The 18,462-nt window shown below is 45.9% G+C and overlaps 1 protein-coding gene across 4 annotated transcripts in view; it reads right to left on the bottom strand.

Moving 5' to 3' along the window:
• Positions 1 to 4,354: 4,354 nt before the first annotated feature.
• TNNT1 (troponin T1, slow skeletal type) overlaps positions 4,355 to 18,462 on the bottom strand; it is a 78,474-nt gene continuing 64,366 nt past the window's right edge. For 3 of the 4 annotated variants that reach the window (XM_073601303.1, XM_073601300.1, XM_073601301.1), the window contains exons 8-10: positions 14,498 to 14,588; positions 14,372 to 14,412; positions 4,355 to 4,615 (exon numbers count right to left, since the gene is read on the bottom strand). In XM_073601303.1, the coding sequence (XP_073457404.1) occupies positions 4,570 to 4,615; positions 14,372 to 14,412; positions 14,498 to 14,588 (178 nt within the window). In that variant the 3' untranslated portion in view covers positions 4,355 to 4,569. Of the gene's footprint in view, positions 4,616 to 13,376; positions 13,443 to 14,371; positions 14,413 to 14,497; positions 14,589 to 18,462 lie in introns of those variants that run through there. The other variant, XM_073601302.1, reaches the window with a different exon arrangement.

Genomic DNA, 18,462 nt, shown 5'->3' on the forward strand with positions numbered 1-18,462 from the left:
TATTAATAATAATGAGATAATGGTGTTGTGGTAACGTGGTAACGTGCCCCCCAAAAAAAAGAAGCATAATAATATTATTCTTGATATCACTAGAAAAAAAAAGCCTTTGAAAATGTGTTTGCAATAACTGAGCGCTGCATTTCAAGATTTCATAATTTGCCACGTCACGAATGTTAATTCTCCATTACGAACGCTAGTTTTACAAGACCGACCTTGCTTCCGAGCATGCGTGTTTGTACTTTGGACTTTTGTCGGACGGACTTGTGTACACACAAACGGAAAATCTGACAACACACATTTGTCAGTGGAAAATTTGAGAACATGCTAGCCAACATTTGTTGGTGGCAGGGCGGATCCGGGGGGGGGCAACGGGGCAATTGCCCCCTCCGAGAATGTGGGTCAGTAAATGTGCGGGCAGGCATCGCTGTGGGTGAGAGAGCCGGCGGGCGGCTCCGCGGCTGAAAGCACAGGCGGCCCCAGTGGGGAGAGACAGCGGGCGGCTCCGGTGGGGAGAGACAGCGGGCGGCTCCGGTGGGGAGAGACAGCGGGCGGCACTGTTGGTGAGCAGCTGTGCAGCTCTGTGACAGCGTGAGCGGCTGCTGGCCAATCAGGGAGCTGGCGGGCGGAGGAGCAGAGAGATAACACCATCTCTCACCCTGCATCCCTGCAATTCCGCCCTCACTGTGTGTGCAGGCAGTCATCATCATCTCTCTGCTGCTTGACTGGGACACAGCAAGAGATGATTATAGCAGGCAAGTAGCAATCCGCAAAGTGTGGCATGGGACGTGGCAAGTAACAATCTGCAACGTGTGGCATGGGACGTGGCAAGTAACAATCCGCAACGTGTGGCATGGGACATGGCAAATAACAATCCGCAACGTGTGGCATGGGATGTGGCAAGTGACAATCTGCAATGTGTGGCATGGGACGTGGCAAGTGATAATCTGCAACATGTGGCATGGGACATGGCAAGTGACAATCTGCAATGTGTGGCATGGGACGTGGCAAGTGAAAATCTGCAATGTGTGGCATGGGACGTGGCAAGTGACAATCTGCAGCGTGTGGCATGGGACGTGGCAAGTGACAATCTGCAACGTGTGGCATGGGACATGGCAAGTGACAATCTGCAACGTGTGGCATGGGAGGTGGCAAGTGACAATCTGCATCTGGTGACAGGCGACGTGGCAAGTGACAATCCGCAACGTCTGGCATGGGACGTGGCAAGTGACAATCTGCAACATGTGGCAAGTGACAATCTGCATCTAGTGACAGGCGACATGGCAAGTGGCAATCCGCAACGTGTGGCAGGTGACAGTGGCAAGTGACACGTTCGCGGCTCCCACTGATTCTGCATTATGATGAGTTGAACTATTTCTTTTTTTATAACAATGTAATAATAGTAATAATGCACTTCAATCATCCTGGCACCATAACAACCATGGTGCCGTGATGATTGAAGCGCTAACACCAGCCATTTACCCATTAAATTTACCCCAAAAAAAGTATTTTCTGGCAGTGCCCCTCCCGAGACTAGGCTCTGGATCTGCCCCTGGTTGGTGGAAAGTCTGACAACAATTGTCCAATGGAACATACACACGGTCGGATTTACCACCAACAGCCTGACATCGAACATTTCTCGTGTGTACGAGGCTTAATACTACAGGACCACCTGCTGGATAGAAAAGTATAATGCATACACTATATCAGGGGTCTTCAAACTGCGGCCCTCCAGGTGTTCAGGAACTACAATTCCCATCATGCCTAGTCATGTCTGTGAATGTCAGAGTTTTACAATGCCTCATGGGATGTGTAGTTCTGCAACAGCTGGAGGGCCGTAGTTTGAGGATCCCTGCACTATATTATTCACAGTACATTACATTACATGTTGTTGTTCTTCTAACAACACTGTGTACATTCAAAACAAAAAAAAATAAGCTATATTCCTGATTACAGAGCAGCCTGAATGTGTCTTTCATATATGCCTGGAGTTCAGTTTTAATAAAGTTGCAGTGGTTCCAGCAACTATGGCAATTTTAAAGACAGTCAGCTGATCTCTCATACCCTGTTGTTACATTTAAAGGATCTTTGCTTCTTCAGCTTTCTAAAATGGTATTAAATATTCCCTAGAAGAAAGCAATACCTTTACAGAACTTGCACATTCTTATTAAAGATACTCAAATTGTCATTTTGCCTATTCTAGACAAAATGACAGTGTCTTTGCATAGAGCACCTCCTGGTTCTCCCGTATTCACCTGTGCTCCCTCTCAGCTCACACACAGCTGGCTCTGAAATTAGCTGTGCCAGCAATCCCAGGTAGTGGTAGCACCACTCCCCCAATTAGTGCTGGAATTCGAAGTTAAAAATATCTATGAAAGATAAATAAATGCAAAAGGATCAAATAGCTGGAAGATGGGGGACATAAATTCCCAAATCACTCTACCTACAGGTAAGCTGAATCTTCAAAAAGTAATATTGACAGCTGAGGGTGCCATGGGAACAACCCTCCCTGGGAGCTGAGGCAATAGTCTCCACAGCCACACGGTGGCACAGTCAGCAGGGAGTGAAACAACTATGGGACTGTAATCCCCAAAGGCGAATGTGTAGTATATACTGAGTGATGATTCTGGAAGACTTCTGTGGAAAGATAAAAATGTGTAATTATGTATGAGAACCTGCACAAGGGCAGACGGTAAGATTACAGCCCATAAGGGCATGTGATAGTGTGGAAAGCTGGATGGAGAGTAGAACCACTAAGTGAAGGAAGCCACATAGCTAACCAAGGCTAGTATGAGGAATTACCCAAAAAAGCCCAGTTAAAAGGGTAGAAAAGCAACCAAACAACCAATATGTACCTTAAACTTAAGGTTTAAGTTTAAGGCTTTGGGGTGGGGGGGCCCCGCAGGGCGCCCGCTCCTCCAAAGCACCCACCCCCATGTTGAGGGCATGCGGCCTGGTACGGTTCAGGAGGGGGAGGCGCTCGCTCGTCCCCACCCCCTTTCCTGACCAGCCGGGCTGTGTGCTCAGATCGGGGTCTGGTATGGATTCTAGGGGGGACCCCACGCCGTTTTTTCGGTGTAGGGGATTCCCTTTAAAATCCATACCAGACCTAAGGGCCTGGTATGCCCCGCGCTCGCCGCAATAGGAAAATTTGTTTTTCCTATTGCAGCGAGCGCAAAATGCAATACCCTGCCCTTGCGTCGTATCTGGTCTGTTGGACCAGCATACAGACGAGCGGGCTTTCCGTCGGACCAGAACACAGACGAGCGGACTTTCCGTCACTTTCCGGAGAAACTGAGTCCGACGGAAAGATTTAAAACATGTTTCAAATCTAGGAAAAGTCCGCCGGAGCCTACGGACGGTCGGATTGTCCGACGGACTCTGGTCCGCTGGACCAAGTATGCTGGAAAGTCCGCTCTTGTGTACGCGGCATTAGTCGACGAAATTAACACTGGTATACTGTCTATTCAGGTTAGTAATTAGTAGATTCACCTTTAGCAGTAATTATAGCCTAAAGATTTTGTGTCTACGTCTTCCTCAGCTTTGTACATCTGAACATTGCAGTTTTTTTAAGCTAAAGTTTAATCTGCTTATATTTGCCTTCCCTGGTTCCTTTTCATTAGATACCTTATGTAAGACCCAAAGAGGTCATCATTGGGCCTCAGGTCCGCTCAGCACAGGACCTGGAAGCAAGTGGAGATCGCTGTCCAGCAGTGCCATCTAGAGTGATTTCCAGTGTTCACAGAGATCCCACAGGTATGGCACATACATACTTATATTGGTTCAAGCTGGACCAATGTAACTATGAAAACACTACCATGCCTAAACTTCAGATACATAGCTTGATTTTAGTGATCCATTAGTAGTAGAGCACTGGATCAGATTTCAGAATATTGATGTAATGATATAATCAGAGCATGAGAATACTACAGTACTAATATATCACACTTCAGTAAATGGTGGTTTAAATAATGTTAATGGGGTCATTTATTATGAGTATTTAATTACCGTTTGTGTATGATATATTTCATATTAGTCACTTTATTATATATCATTTACACACTTCACAAGGAAGCGCCATACCTCTATTTACAATCTTTTACACATGTTAGTCCTCTCTGAGGGCTTAACTAGGGGTGGCAGCATACCTTATACTGTTTCTTTCTCATTGGGGTAATTACCCCCTGCACTTTCCTTCAGGTCCCCCCCCCCCCTCCTTTCTCCTCCCTCCTCCCCCCCTTGCCCCCTCTTTTCTTTTCTTTTTTCCCTCCTTTTGGTACTTGTCCTAAGCGCAGAGATTTTGTGTTTTTAAATAAGATGTTGTTGAAGATGTATGAAACACAAGAATTCACACATATGCTTTTGCACTGCTTTCTTTTATTTAGCAAGCAAAATATTTGGAACAGTTGAATTCCTTTGACTTGGTTTTCTGTGCATCCCTGCATCCACAATGGAAGGTTACTAGTAGGCTGAATTTTGAAGATAGTCTAGGAGAAAGTACAAGATGAAGACTACAGAAAAGAATGTCCATCACAAGGCACTTCAGGGATGGCCAGTAATTATCATGGTTGCTCATTTCCAGCGTCCACCAACACGGCCTTTTCCTGCCCCTTTCTTGCTGTATGTTTAAAGAAGACATAATCAGTTAAAGATATTCAAATTTGTTTTCAAATATTCTAGAAAAACTGTGCCTATTTTACAATGACTAAAGCTGGGGATATCACAAACATTGTTAAAGTTTCTTAGCAAGCATAATGTGCAGGTGATGAGTATAGAGGGAATGGTGGCAGGGAGTATGCATAGAAGAGGATTGGGTAAAATCTAAATGAGGGCAGTATGTGCAGGAGGGAAACGCAGAGGGTATGATGGGGAACCAATGTGTGAGAGAGGTGGTGGGAAGAGATGGCTATGACAGTGCACACAATGTACAGATGGGGTGTTTGTGACTTAAGGAAAAGGGAGGGTAGGGTAGTATATGGTACATGTCATTATTACTTGGTATATCTTTTTTAAAAAGTAACAATTTTTATTGAGTTTCATAATAACATACAATATACGTGCAACATTTACCATACAGTTAGTACTTTGCAGATTCAGTAGAACTGCAATTACATTACATTGTTTGATCAAGCAGTCTCACTTTGAAAGACAAGGAACACATACATATCTCAATAAGTATCAAGGGGTGTAGCCTTAATTTCTCATACCATTGTAGTTACCATACAGTATGGACAATTTATATAGATAACCATCCATGAGCTTGAGTTTTCAAAGGGTTCATTTCTATATAGGTCCAGTCAACAAGAATACTGTATATGGGGAGAGGCATAAAGCACAGGCCAGAAAAGGATAAACGCAAAACGGTTATATAGAGAGGGGAGGGAGAGAGGGGGATCATTGCGCCTTAAAGCACATTGTAAGAAGGCCTGGTATAAATTTTCAGCTAGGAGACAAAAAATGTCAACTAATCTCTGAAGCTATCAAAGATTAGGTATCCAAATAGTTACAGTTAATTACCATGTACATCAATCTAGGTAGCCCAAATAAGGGTGGAGGAGCAGAAAGTTTCCTGTTAACTAAAATCTCTCTTCTCTGCATAAAAAACAAACAGTTTTGAGTGATGGCCTGTCTCTACCCCATCTATGATAGCAAGGAGCACTAAGGGATCCATTCCCAAAGTCAGTCCACCTGATTATGTTAATATAGTCTACCAACCTTACCAGGAGGGTCGAATTAGGGGGCACATCCACACCATATGAGTAAAAGTACATGGGTCAGCTTGACATGGTGTGCATAATGGACTAGGTGGGTAGATAGTAGGGAGCCTGTGTGGAGTGTAATCGAGTTTGTGTATAAACTTCAGCTGTATGAACCTATTCTTTGCTAAATTGTAGAAGGAAGCTGACACCTTAAGCAGTCGTCCCAGTCATTATCTGTAAGGCCAGCTATGGCTTCCTTCAAATTCTGGAAAACCCGAGGCAGCTTAGGGGTATGGGAAAGCAAAAGTCGCAGGTATAGAGAAGAGAGGCACTTCCTGACCACTCTTGAGGTGAGGAATCCCACAATGGGATCTGATTTCAAATCAATGGGTGTCAGGAATTTTGTCCCAGCCACATGCCGAAATCATAAAAATATCAGGTTAAATTTAAGCTTTAATTCAATAAATTTCATTAGTATCCCACCCGACATGATATGTTTTAAGGTCACAATGCCCCGACTAGCCCAAACCTGTGAATGCAATATCAGTTTGATGTGAGAAAGGGTAGGGTTTCCCCAGAGAGGGGTATGTGGAGAGAAAGCGTGTTGAGTGCAGTACTTTGTCCTAGCTTTATTATATATCATAAGAGTGGTTTGCATAGGGAGAGTAACATTCGAGTTGGTTGAGGGCCTCTAGAAACTAGATGACTAAGTATAGCATATAATCCCAAAAGGGTCACCTCAAGAGTCACCGTTGGGTTGTCCCTGGGTTGAAAAAACCAACAGCGAATTTTAACTAGCCCAGTAGTAAATTTTAAAATTAGGGCCATTTCTCCATAGGAAAGGAGAAACTGTAGGGCTTATCTTGCAAGTCTGGTGGTCCTCCCAGCCCTCACAAAGAAAAAAACAACCCCAATTAGTTTGTCAAGAAAAGTTTTGGGTATTGGGGTAAGGCTTTGTCCAAAGAAGTATGTAAACTTTGAGAACAAAACCATTTAATAAGGTTGTCTCTGCCTACAGGGCTCAATGGGAGAGTTTTCCAAAAAATACATCTCTGGGTTAGGTGCTTAGGTAAACTTCACCCAGTGGCGGAACTACCAGAGTCGCAGCAGTTGCACTTGCGACCGAGCCCTGGCGTTCCTCCACTGTGGTGGGGCCCCAAGACCAAACATCTCCCCCTGTACCTCTAGCTGGCAGCTAACTATACAGTGGAGGGGCGATCGGAAGCTCTGGGATGTCTATGGGATGTCCAATTCTGAATACCGGCGAGCAGTTCACTTCCCAAGTGTCAATGTATACAGTGGAGAGGGGAGGGGCCTCTGACCCGCGCAGGCACCACCAGATTCAGTGCACTAGTGCATCACTCTGCTTCTACGCTCTTGCCGATACCTGCCCGGGTCAAAGGCTCCTCCCCTCACCTCTCCACTGTATACACTGACACTCGGGATGTGTGGATGCTAGCCGGTATTCTGAATGCTGGGACATCCTGCGGACATCACAGGGAAGCAGTATGTACAAGGGCTGCTGCTTCTTGCATCTAGGCTTCTACTGTAAGGTAAGCCCGGCAGCTGAGCATGCTGTGTGTCTTACTATAACAATGCCCACCTGTCACACTGCCCCCCACCTGTCACACTGTCCCCCGCTCTGTTACACTGCCATTCCACCTGTCACACTGCCCCCCCACGTGTCACACTGCCCCCCATCTGTCACACTGCCCCCCACCTGTCACACTGCCCCCAACCTGCAAGACTGCCCCTTTGTTATCACAGGCCCCCCCACCGGTCACCCCCACCTGTTACACTGCTCCCTCTTATGACACTGCCCCCCCACCTGTCATAATTCCCCCCACCTATCAGACTATCTCCCTCTTGTGACACTGCCCCCCCCCACTGTCATACTGCCCTCCCACCTGTCACACTGCCCCCCCCCCACCTGTCACACTGCCCCCTCTTATCACACTGCCCCCCCACCTGTCACACTGCCCTTCCACCTGTCACACTGCCCCACCACCTGCAAGACTGCCCCGCTTTTATCACAGGGCCCCCCCACCTGTCACTCCCACCTGTTACCCTGCCCCCTCTTATTTATGACACTGCCCTCCCACCTGTCACACTGCCCCACCACTTGCAAGACTGTCCCCCTCTTATCACAGGGCCCCCCACCTGTTACCCTGCCCCCTCTTATTTATGACACTGCCCCCCACCTGTCACACTGCCCCCACCTGTCACAATTCCCCCCACCTATCACACTGCCCCCCCACCTGTCATACTGCCCTCCCACCTGTCACACTGCACCATCACCTGTAACACTGCCCCCCCCTCACCTGCCACACTGCCCCCTCTTATCACACTGCCCCCCCCACCTGTCACACTGCCCTCCCACCTGTCACACTGCCCCACCACCTGCAAGACTGCCCTTCTCTTATCACAGGACCCCCCAACCTGTCACTCCCACCTGTTACACTGCCCCCTCTTATGAGACTGCCCCCCACCTGTCACACTGCCCTCCCACCTGTCACACTGCCCCACCACTTGCAAGACTGCCCTTCTCTTATCACAGGGTCCCCCCACCTGTCACTCCCACCTGTTACACTGCCCCCTCTTATGAGACTGCCCCCCACCTGTCACAATTCCCCCCGCCTATCACACTGCCCCCACCTGTCAGACTTTCTCCCTCTTATGACACTGCCCCCCCCACCTGTCACACTGCCCTCCCACATGTCACACTGCCCCACCACCTATCACACTGCCCCCCATCTGTCAGACTGCCTCCCCCACCTGTCAGACTGCCCCATCACCTGTCACACTGCCCCCCACATAGCCCCTCTTTTATCACACTGCCCACATCATACTTCCCCCCACCTGTCACACTGCCCCCAACCTGCCACACTGTCTCGTGTCACACTGCCCCCTTGTCACAATACCCCCCTGTTATACTGCCCCCCTCCTGTAACACTGCTCCTCCATCATTCTGCCCCCTCGTCACACTGTCCCTTCTGTCATATTTACCCCTCTCCTGTCACACGCTGCCCCCACCTGTCACACTTCCCCCATAATACTGCCCCATCACACTGCCCCCTTGTCACACTGCCCCCCTCATGTCACAATACCCCCATCATACTATGGGTCAGGGGCCCTTCATGGTTTTTGCACTGGGGCCCTGAAGGTTCTAGTTACGCCTCTGACTTCACCCCAAAGTATTTGAACCCATCTACCTAGCGAAGTGTTTGTCTTGCCTTTTGGTTGTGAGGGTGTAAGCAGGAACAACAGGGATTTATTACAGTTAATTGTTATCCCTGAGCAAAATCCAAAAATAATTCTACCTGCAGAGCTTGGCAGGCATTGACGCTTTGTAAGCTCCTCCATTCACTTCTAATGAAGTGCACCATAAGCCAGCCGTAAACGCACTGTAAACACACCTATGGCATTTACAGCGGGATAAGGTGCAACTGCAAAGTGTTAAAAGTGGTAATTTTTCCATTTTAGCCTTTAAAAAAAAAACAGAAAACACACACATCACAGGGCGTTTGAGGAGTGTCGCTTTACTTGACTGTGGATGCTTGTTCAACATGTCAAAAACCTTCATTAATGCTATAGGTGTGTTAACACATGTCAAAGGGTGGTTTAGAATTCAACACCTGTGTGAAAGAGCCAATATACACATCTCTGTGTGTGTTTACGCTCTTGCAATTGCAATGCTGATATGATAATTTGGGTCCCCTGACTAACGTTATCATGTAGAGCATGTAAGCAGTAAGCTTTTAATAATGTTGACAGGAAAAAGGCTCTTCTGCAAAGGACAGCTGAATGAGTGCAAAAAACATCCAGTACTTTTTTTTTATAGTTCAGGAAGGATACTGGGTACTGGAGGGACCATCCCTTATGCTGGCACTGATACAGGGAACAGAGGTGTGTATGCTGGGGACAGGATACAGAGGAAAAAAACACTGCTAGAGCATGCTCTGTTCAACTAAATTTAGCACTAGAGACAGAATTCACCATGTCAGAGTGAAAGTGGCGATTAGCTTTAATACTACATGGCATATGATATAGGACAGGATTCTTGCACAAACTTTAAATGTATTGATAACCATACTTGTGCAGATCACTTACTGAGATCTACCCCAATAAAATATCCAGAGATTTTTCTTATTTAATTAAGACAGTTAAAGTGACACTAAACTCTGCTTTTAAAAAATCCATTCAATTATGGATTAAGCCTCCCCCAAATCTCAAGATTCCTTTCATTTGCAGCTGTGATCTGACTTTCTGTAATGCCATGTACACACGGCCGGACTTCCCGACAGAAATAGTCGATGGGAGCTTTCGGTCGGACATTCCGACCGTGTGTATGCCCCCGTCGGACTTTTTCTGTCGGCATTTTCAACGGACTAAGATATAGAACATGTTCTAAATCTTTCCGTCGGAAATGCCAACGGAGTTTAGACCATTGGCAAGTCCAGCCGTGTGTACGCGGCATTAGAGGGTGTCTACATTTGTTCTCCATGATTTCACTGTAAGTAGGGAGGAAGGGACTAAGGGATGTATAGTGTAGGCAGAGCAGTTCACACGACCGCAACCAATGAGCACTGCTCATTCCAAACAAATGGAAAGGAGGGGAAAAGGAGAGTTTTGAGAGTTCATAAAGGACATTACAAGGAGACAGAAAAACACAATAAGAAACAGTTTCATGAAAAATGGCTTACAGGGCCCTTAGGTAGGCATTTGTACTGATTATTTTTGGAGAATAAGGATATTGTTTAGTGTCATTTTAGAGAGGAAGTAAACTTCCATCTTTGAATTTTACCTATAAGTAAGCCTATAATAAGGCTTACCTATAGGTAGTGTAAATATTTCCTAAATGTACACCGTTTAGGAGATATTTACTGTACATGCAGCCAGTGACATCACTGGCACATGCGCTCTGAAGGAATGGCCACCCGTGTCCTGTGCCGTGACCATCGGCTTCCACGTGCAGCGATCGGCTTCTGCGACCCGCAAGACGGGTGAAGATGATAGCGGCCTCCAGCGATGAGATGTCATCACTGGAAGGCTTCGTTTTCAGGTAAGTTTCACAGAATGTACTAGTATGTGATGCATACTAGCACATTATGACATTACCTTGCGGGTAAGAAAAAAAAAACATCCAGCGGTTTACAACCGCTTTAAGACTCATTCATTGCTTTATATCCAACTTCTATGCACTCTCAGCACTGACTAGTACTTTTTGGTGCTCACCTAAAAGAGATGTGAGGATTTGTATACAAACCTGAGGCGGCTATTTATATCGCTATCCACTCTCCGCTATGCACTGCTGCGTTACACACACCATGGCCCATCTCATTAATAAAAATTAGGCTGTGCGCCATAAAGTTCTTCTTGATTGCAGGAAAACAGGTCAGGGGACTTTGACAGGTAACATGACCAGGCTATCTGCCCACCTTTTTGTTGATTATAGTCAATTATTCATTCTGTTGCTTTTTAAAGGCTTATTAAATGTACAGCGGTTTTTTTTTTAAGCAGTGGTATGGCTGCCATGCCCCAAGTTCTTTGAAAGCGAATTGCATTAAAGTCAATAGGGGGCAAATTTTGATGGTGACTTTGGAGGGCTAGGAAAGCTATTTTTACTAAAACTGCATGAGAAGCCGGACACAGCTGAGAAGGATTTTTGGCACTGCAAGAGAAAACGTGTGCAATGCAAGGGTGGGGGGTATTTCTTATATGGCTGTATGAGAACAAGTTTAATGCTAGTGCAGCACACTCTAGTTAGCGAGTGCTAGGAGTGAGGATTTTTGAGAGGGTAGGAAAATTTGGGCAGGCCTAGCTGGTGGCTAGGCCTGTTTTCATTCTGGGCTGGGAGTGGCTCAGGGAGAGAACTGGGTGACTGACAGGTGGCATCACCACCACCTCCCCCTTCCTTCTAGAAGGTCCTGGAAAGAGAGGAGGGGAGGAGAGGTGGAGATGCCCGAGGTATCTGGGGAGCCTTGACCAATCCCCAACTTGGATTGGCAGGGGGAAGGCCTCCTTAAATACCTGTGGTCAGCCCAGCTGGGGAGGAGTTGTCGAGTGGAAGAGCTGGAGTGAGAGGGTGTGGAGGCTGTCGGGCCCATGAGGAGCTCCCCAGTCTGGGCGGGTGGTGACCCTTGGCTGAGGCTTACCTGTAGGGAAAAGTGGTGTGTAAGGGTTTACAACCACTTTAAGATGGAAAACCCTCTGTAGTGCAGCTCCCCCCAGATTCCCCCTTTTTCTTACCTGCGCCCAGTCCAATCAAGCGATATGTACAAGCGCAGCGGCTCCAGTCGCTGTCTCTCTCCTTATTGGACAGATTGATAGCAGCAGGAGCCATTGGCTCCCGCTGCTGTCAATCAAATCCAATGACACTGGAGTAGCAGACGCAGCAGCGGGACTCGGGAGCGAGCCAGCACGGGTGTCTCTGGGAAAAGCGGCATTCTGTGGGGGCACCCAATGAAGAGGAGGGGCCTGAAGCATCGGTGGGGCACCTAGGAAGAAAACAATCGGGGCTGCTCTGTGAAAAAACAACTGCACAGAGCAGGTAAGTGAAGGCATGTTTGTTATTTTTTACAACCCCTTTAACATATTTCTTCAACCTCATTGTGATTTTTACCTGTGGAGATAGCCAGACCCTGTTTGCAATGTGATGAGACCCACATTACCAGACCTACATACACAACACATTAGAGAATCTTGCTGTTACCTGTCAATTATACCTATTGTAATCCATTTACAAGTTACGAGTTCAGTTGCTGATGTCAGGGCTGTCACCATATAGTGCTAATGATCATGAAGATACTTTCTGTACGATATGTGTATCAGTTTTTAACAAAAGATACAATAGCATGTGATTTCTCTAGGTTGCGTAGAGCCGTCGTTCATGATTCATGTCCCCTACAGATCTCATAGTAATATAAAGCATGTGATTCACATAGATTTTTACTCGTATATACTCCAGGTGGACTCAGGGATGCTTCGCTAAGGGGATGGCAACCATTCCTACTTAAATATTTTATCATTTTTTATTGGGACCCTTAGACTATTCATATGCTTGTAAGACACGCTCATAGCTGGCATATTCTAATGTGTATGGGGGTCCATAAGGGAATATGTATTCTCCACATTATTTTCCCTTATATTTATGTGATATTATTACATCCACTTGGGGAAGACCACCTGACTCTACCTAGAAGTGATTTCTTGTTGCCAGTATTTTTCTAAATGTCCCATCCTCTTCAAAAGTAGATTTCCTATGGTTCTATAGTCTTTCCCTCACCACTAGACTGATAGGGCTGAGACATGGATCAGGCAGCCCATACATTATTCATTTTTTCATTCAACCAGGGGTTCAACAAAAAAAATTACCTGAATCGTTCCAGTGGAGTTATTGTATTCTGACAGTAGGGAGCCTTCAGAATACACTGATAATTGCTGCCAGCTATACTTAGGCCAGTGTGTCTCAAATTATTTCAGTCAAGGCACCCTTTTAAATTATAGACAATCTCAAGGTACCCTTTAAAATTATGGACAGTCTTGAGGCACCCCATTCTAAAATGTAAACAACTATTCTAATAGTTTTATATAATGCAGCAACACCCATATGTAGGACAGCCATTGTTAGAGATGATTAATTCTTGCAAAGAAAATACACTTTTGCACACTGGTACTGACTAGTATTCCTATGTTTCTCTTCGCCCTCAATTTCTCTCCATCATTCAGCTAATGTGACCCCCAGTGCTGAGGGAGAGAAACAAAGGAGGGTCAAACAAGGATGCTGTGGAGGCGACAGACATCCTCCTCAAATGATGACGTCATTGGTTGTTAGGATGCCAGTGTCTAGAAAGTCATAATGGTGCATAATGAAAACCCATAGCTTTGTGTAACTAAAAGGTAGGCTTGATCCACCTGCTGGCTTGTATACACTTTTTGATAATTTTTTTAGGCATTTTACCAAGGCACCCCTGAAGGAACCTCAAGGCACCCCGGGGTGCCTTGGCACCCTGGTTGAAAAAGGCTGACAAAAATCAGCTCCCACTCCGCCCTTTCACAACTCTGCCCATCTTCAACCCTGTTCCCTGAAGAACAATTTAAAGTGATTGTAACCCCTCACCTTGTAAAACAACCCATTGAGTTTAAAATAGAAATGATAGGCAAAACATTTGTGTATAGATATAAAAACATTAGAAGTATCTTTAATCCTCCTGTTTTAAAAGTGATCATATTCCCTCTGTTCTCAGCTGCATAAGAGCTGGGGGGGGGGGGGAGCAGCAGCACACTGATCTTCCCAGTGAAAGGTTCAGTTCCCAGCATGGCTAGAGAACTGACCATGGTGTGCGCTCATGCCTAGTGTGGTCAGTGTTTAATAGGAAAGCAGAGGGACTGGCAGGAACACCAGAGATTTCATAAAAAGGAAGCAATACAAAAAGAACAGGATACTTTTTAATACAAGTACATGGTACAACAGGCACATATCAGAAATATAAAATGTTGGGTTGACATTCTCTTTTAAGTGAGTAGATACAATTGACTAAAATATGCCTGCAGCCTTAAATATTGTGTTATTGGACAGCAATGCATGTTAGTATGTTATGTACTGCTCAAAAACCAAAAAATTATTCAGCCTTAATAAACCTGCAATTTATATGCTCTAAAAAAACACTACTTACAACTTCTGTGCATGGCTGATACGATTGTAGAGGACATTAATCTAGAAGAGAAGGATAAAAGATGATTATCCTAGAACTGCACATTTTATACATGTGTGTATTTTTAGTTGTAGATAGTAATCATACCTCATATCGCTGAGTTTTCATTTTTTCCATAAGATCAAATTTATCAGATTCCAGTTGATACATCCAGTCTATCAGTTCCTTTGCTTGTTCCCTGTCATTTAAAAGAAGACATTGTTGTAAACTGTTGTTGCTGTGCAGTAGAAACATTACTAAAGATTCTTCATTTGGGTTTTAAAGTGGTTCTAAGGGCAGACATTTTTTTTTTCATCTTAATGCACTCTATGCATTAAGATAAAAAACCTTATGTGTGCAGCAGCCCCCCAATACTTACCTGAGCACCATCTTGATCCAGCGATGTTGCACGAGAGTCTTGGCTGTCCATGACTCTCCCTCCTCATTGGCTGAGACAGTAGTAGGAGCCATTGACGCCCACTGCTGTCAAAATCTGTGAGCCAATGAGAAGAGAGGAGGCGGGGCAAGTTGCAGCTCCGTGTCTGAATGGACCCAGAGCTGCGACTTGGCTCTGGTGCCCACATAGCAAGCTGCTTGCTGCGGAGGCAGGAGAGAGGAGCCAGGAGTGCCATCGAGGGACCCGAGAAGAGGAGTATCTGGGCTGCTATGTGCAAAACCACTGCATGGAGCAGGTAAGTATAATGTTTTTTTTTTTTTTTTTTTTAATAACAAACATAAGTCTTTAATATCACTTTAAGCTATTTAAACCTTTTGCCATCTTTAACTACTTGAAAAGTGGTAAATTAAACCCCCTTCCTGTTCAGGCCATTTTTTTTTAGGTTTCAGCACTGTGATACTTTGGGGTTGATTTACTAAACGCAAATAGACTGTGCACTTTGCAAGTGCAGTTGCACTCTGCAAAGACATTTGCGCCAGGGCTAATGAGGGGAAGCTCTGCCGACTTCCATCATCCAATCATGTGCAAGCAATAACATGATTTTATTTTTCATGCATTTGATAGCGTATTCTTTGCAAAGTGAAGCTTTACCTGATTTACTAAGCTCTGGAGCATATGTTCCTGCAGATTTCAACTGCACTTGCAAAGTGCACAGTTTATTTGCCTTTAGTTAAAGTGGTGTTCCGGCCGAAATATGACTTTTGAGAATACCCCTACAATACTCATGCAATGTAACAAAGGTATGCTGTAGTGTAAACTATGCCTAGTTTTCCATTTCTGCAGCATCGTTTTCTTACTTTGTGAAGTTCCTGCACAGTGCGGCCATCTTCAGTGTAGGCATCTGAAGCCACAGTGTCCCTCTTCCTGGATTCCCTACATACTGGCTACCCAGCATGCACCCGCCGATCTCACGCATGTGCAGTGCATTGCAATCTTGATCAGCTTGCCATGCCAAGCTCACCAAGATTTTCCATAGACGCCAATGTTAAATGTTATGGGAGCAGTGCCATGCCTAGCTGACCAAGATTTTTCATAGACGCCAATGTTAAATCTCACTGGAGCTGTGCCATGCCAAGCTGACCATGGGGGGTGTTTTTTTGAAGCACCTGATTAGAGCCAGAGGGTGGGCTTGGGGTGGGCTCGGGCACGGAGCATTGCGTTACGAGCCCACCCAGGTGTTACAACAGCAAATTAATTTTCGCTATTGTAACACTGATCCTCAGTCCGGCCAATCAGAAGTGGGTCTATGTGATGTCTACCCAAAAGCAGGTGGTCAGACACTATAGCTAGCTACTGTGTGCTTCACCTATAGCAGCCCCCTTTCCCTTAAGGCAAGCAGGCCTACTGGTACTTGGTTGCCCCCAGGACTTATACACAATGCTATAGTGCCTGGCTACCACACCAGGGCAGATGCAAACTGAGCAAAGCCAAGAGATACTTGCAGTTAGCAGACTGGTAGCGTGGTTCAATGACAGTCCAGGTAAAAGACAGGCTGAGTTCAAGGAATAGTCCAATAATCTGATCCGAAGTCATACACCGGGAAATACAAACTAGTAAAGCAGGGCAGACAGACAGGGAGTTCAATTAGGAACAACACAGGTATCGTTCGCTATCACAAGCAAAGGACTGAGCTTTAACTTGCTTATAACAGGTGACTGACCACATCAATCACCTTGCAGGTGGACACAGACAGGGAGAATGCAATAGCCAAGACCCAGATGCTAGAATGAGGAGCAGGAGCACTTAAGCGATCCTGACATTACCCCCCTCTGAGGAGGGGCCCTCGGACCCTCAAAGACAAGCTGGACGTCCAGCACAGGACCATCAGACTGGGCAGAGGTCCATGGATCTGCAAGGTCACGTTGGTTAGCAGGGGACGTGTCACAGAAGTCAAGCTGGATTGCTGAAACACGAGCAGAGTGCAGAGAGCTCTGAAAAAAAGGTTAAAGCCCCACCTGGCCAAAAGAGGCAGTTTATCCAAAGGATGGATTGAACTTCTTAGACTGGTTAGAATGAGCGTAGTAGAAGTAGGGTGAGCCCAGGTTACAGAAAGTCCTGAATAATAAAAAGCAGGAAGCTCAATGGTCATGGACTGGACTGGCATAACTGATGCAGTGGCCGACTGGGCCGCACCGCCAGGTGTAGCGACTGTCTGAATCACATCACCAGGCGTAGCGACTATTTGAATTGTATCACCAGACATAGCGACTGTCTGAGTCGCATCACCAGGCGTAGCGATTGTCTGAATCGCATCGCCAGGCGTAGTGACTGTGGAACTTGCGGACAAGTTAGCCTGGCTGTGTGTCCAAGGGAGTTTAGCGACAGGCAAAGGTAGGGGTAATCCAGGGGGCTTGACTTCTGAGGACATAGAGGAAGTTTCCAAACAGGGCACAAGGCTGGGAGACAACGGATAAGTTTGGCTTCAAGGGTAGAGGATTCAGCCTGTGGCAATTGGCTGGAGAGGTGATCTGTAGAGAATTCAATAGACTTGCTACAACAGAGTAATTTAATGGCACATGGTTATGCAAACTGAGGTCACATTTGGAAACATTGTCATGATCAGGATCTGAATAGGACTGTAATAAAGGCACAGGACTAGTACTGGCCACACAAGAGTTGGGCAAATTAATGGGCAACTGGTCAGCAGCTTTAATGCAGTTCTGGATGCAAGTCTGGGACCAGGGCCTAATCATCTCTGTAGCCCAGTTTATGTGCGGGTTGTGGAGTTTAAGCCAGGGATACCCTAAGATAAGGGGATAGGTGGGAGATGAGATCAAGTAGAAGCTAATTGTCTAAATATGAAATTCCCCAATGGTCAGAGTAATAGGTACAGTGCAAAAGGTGACCAGGCCCATGGACAAGGGAGAATTATCGACAGCTAAGACTGAAAAGGGTCTGTGCCTCTTAGTCACAGGAATCTGTAAATGGTGTACTAGGTCCTTATCAATTAAGTTGCTAGCAGCACCAGAATCTATGAAAGCTGAGAGGTGATGAGAAAACTTGGCAGAGCTAAGTTGTGCAGGAACAAATAGTTTATCTCTGAGGGAAACTGACACAGTATAGTCTATAGAAGCGGACCCCACCCGCACTAGACTCTTGGCGTTTCTCGGCTTATTAGGACAGCTAGTGACAAAGTGGCCATGATTGCCACAGTATAAGCAGAGTCCCTGAGATCTCCTTCTAGCCCTTTCCCCAGAGGATAAATGGGTAGTGCCAATTTGCATGGGCTCATCCTCCTGGAGAGGTTGAGAGGGCTCAGGAAATAAAGAAAAAGTGGGCAACTTTCTCTGTACGCCTTTCCCGTAAACGCCTGTCCATACGGATGGCTACTTGCATGGCTTCATTCAATGACTTTGGTTCAGGGTAATGTACTAAGGAGTCTTTGATAGAGTCTGATAAGCCTAACCTGAACTGCCTTTTTAGAGCTGAAATAATCAGGTTAACCTGCTGCGCTTCAGAACCAGAGGAGTGTGGCTTAAGCTTAAAGTACAGCATACAACTATTCTTACATTTGGAAAACACATAGGGGGTCACCAGAAAAACGATCAGGCGGGTTAACTTTGGGCTTTGGCTTCTGCGTTACTGCTGGAGGTGCGTTTACACGCAAAGACAGTTC

The sequence above is a fragment of the Aquarana catesbeiana genome, linkage group LG10 (assembly GCF_042186555.1).
Source record: "Aquarana catesbeiana isolate 2022-GZ linkage group LG10, ASM4218655v1, whole genome shotgun sequence".
Classification (NCBI taxonomy): Eukaryota; Metazoa; Chordata; class Amphibia; order Anura; family Ranidae; genus Aquarana; species Aquarana catesbeiana.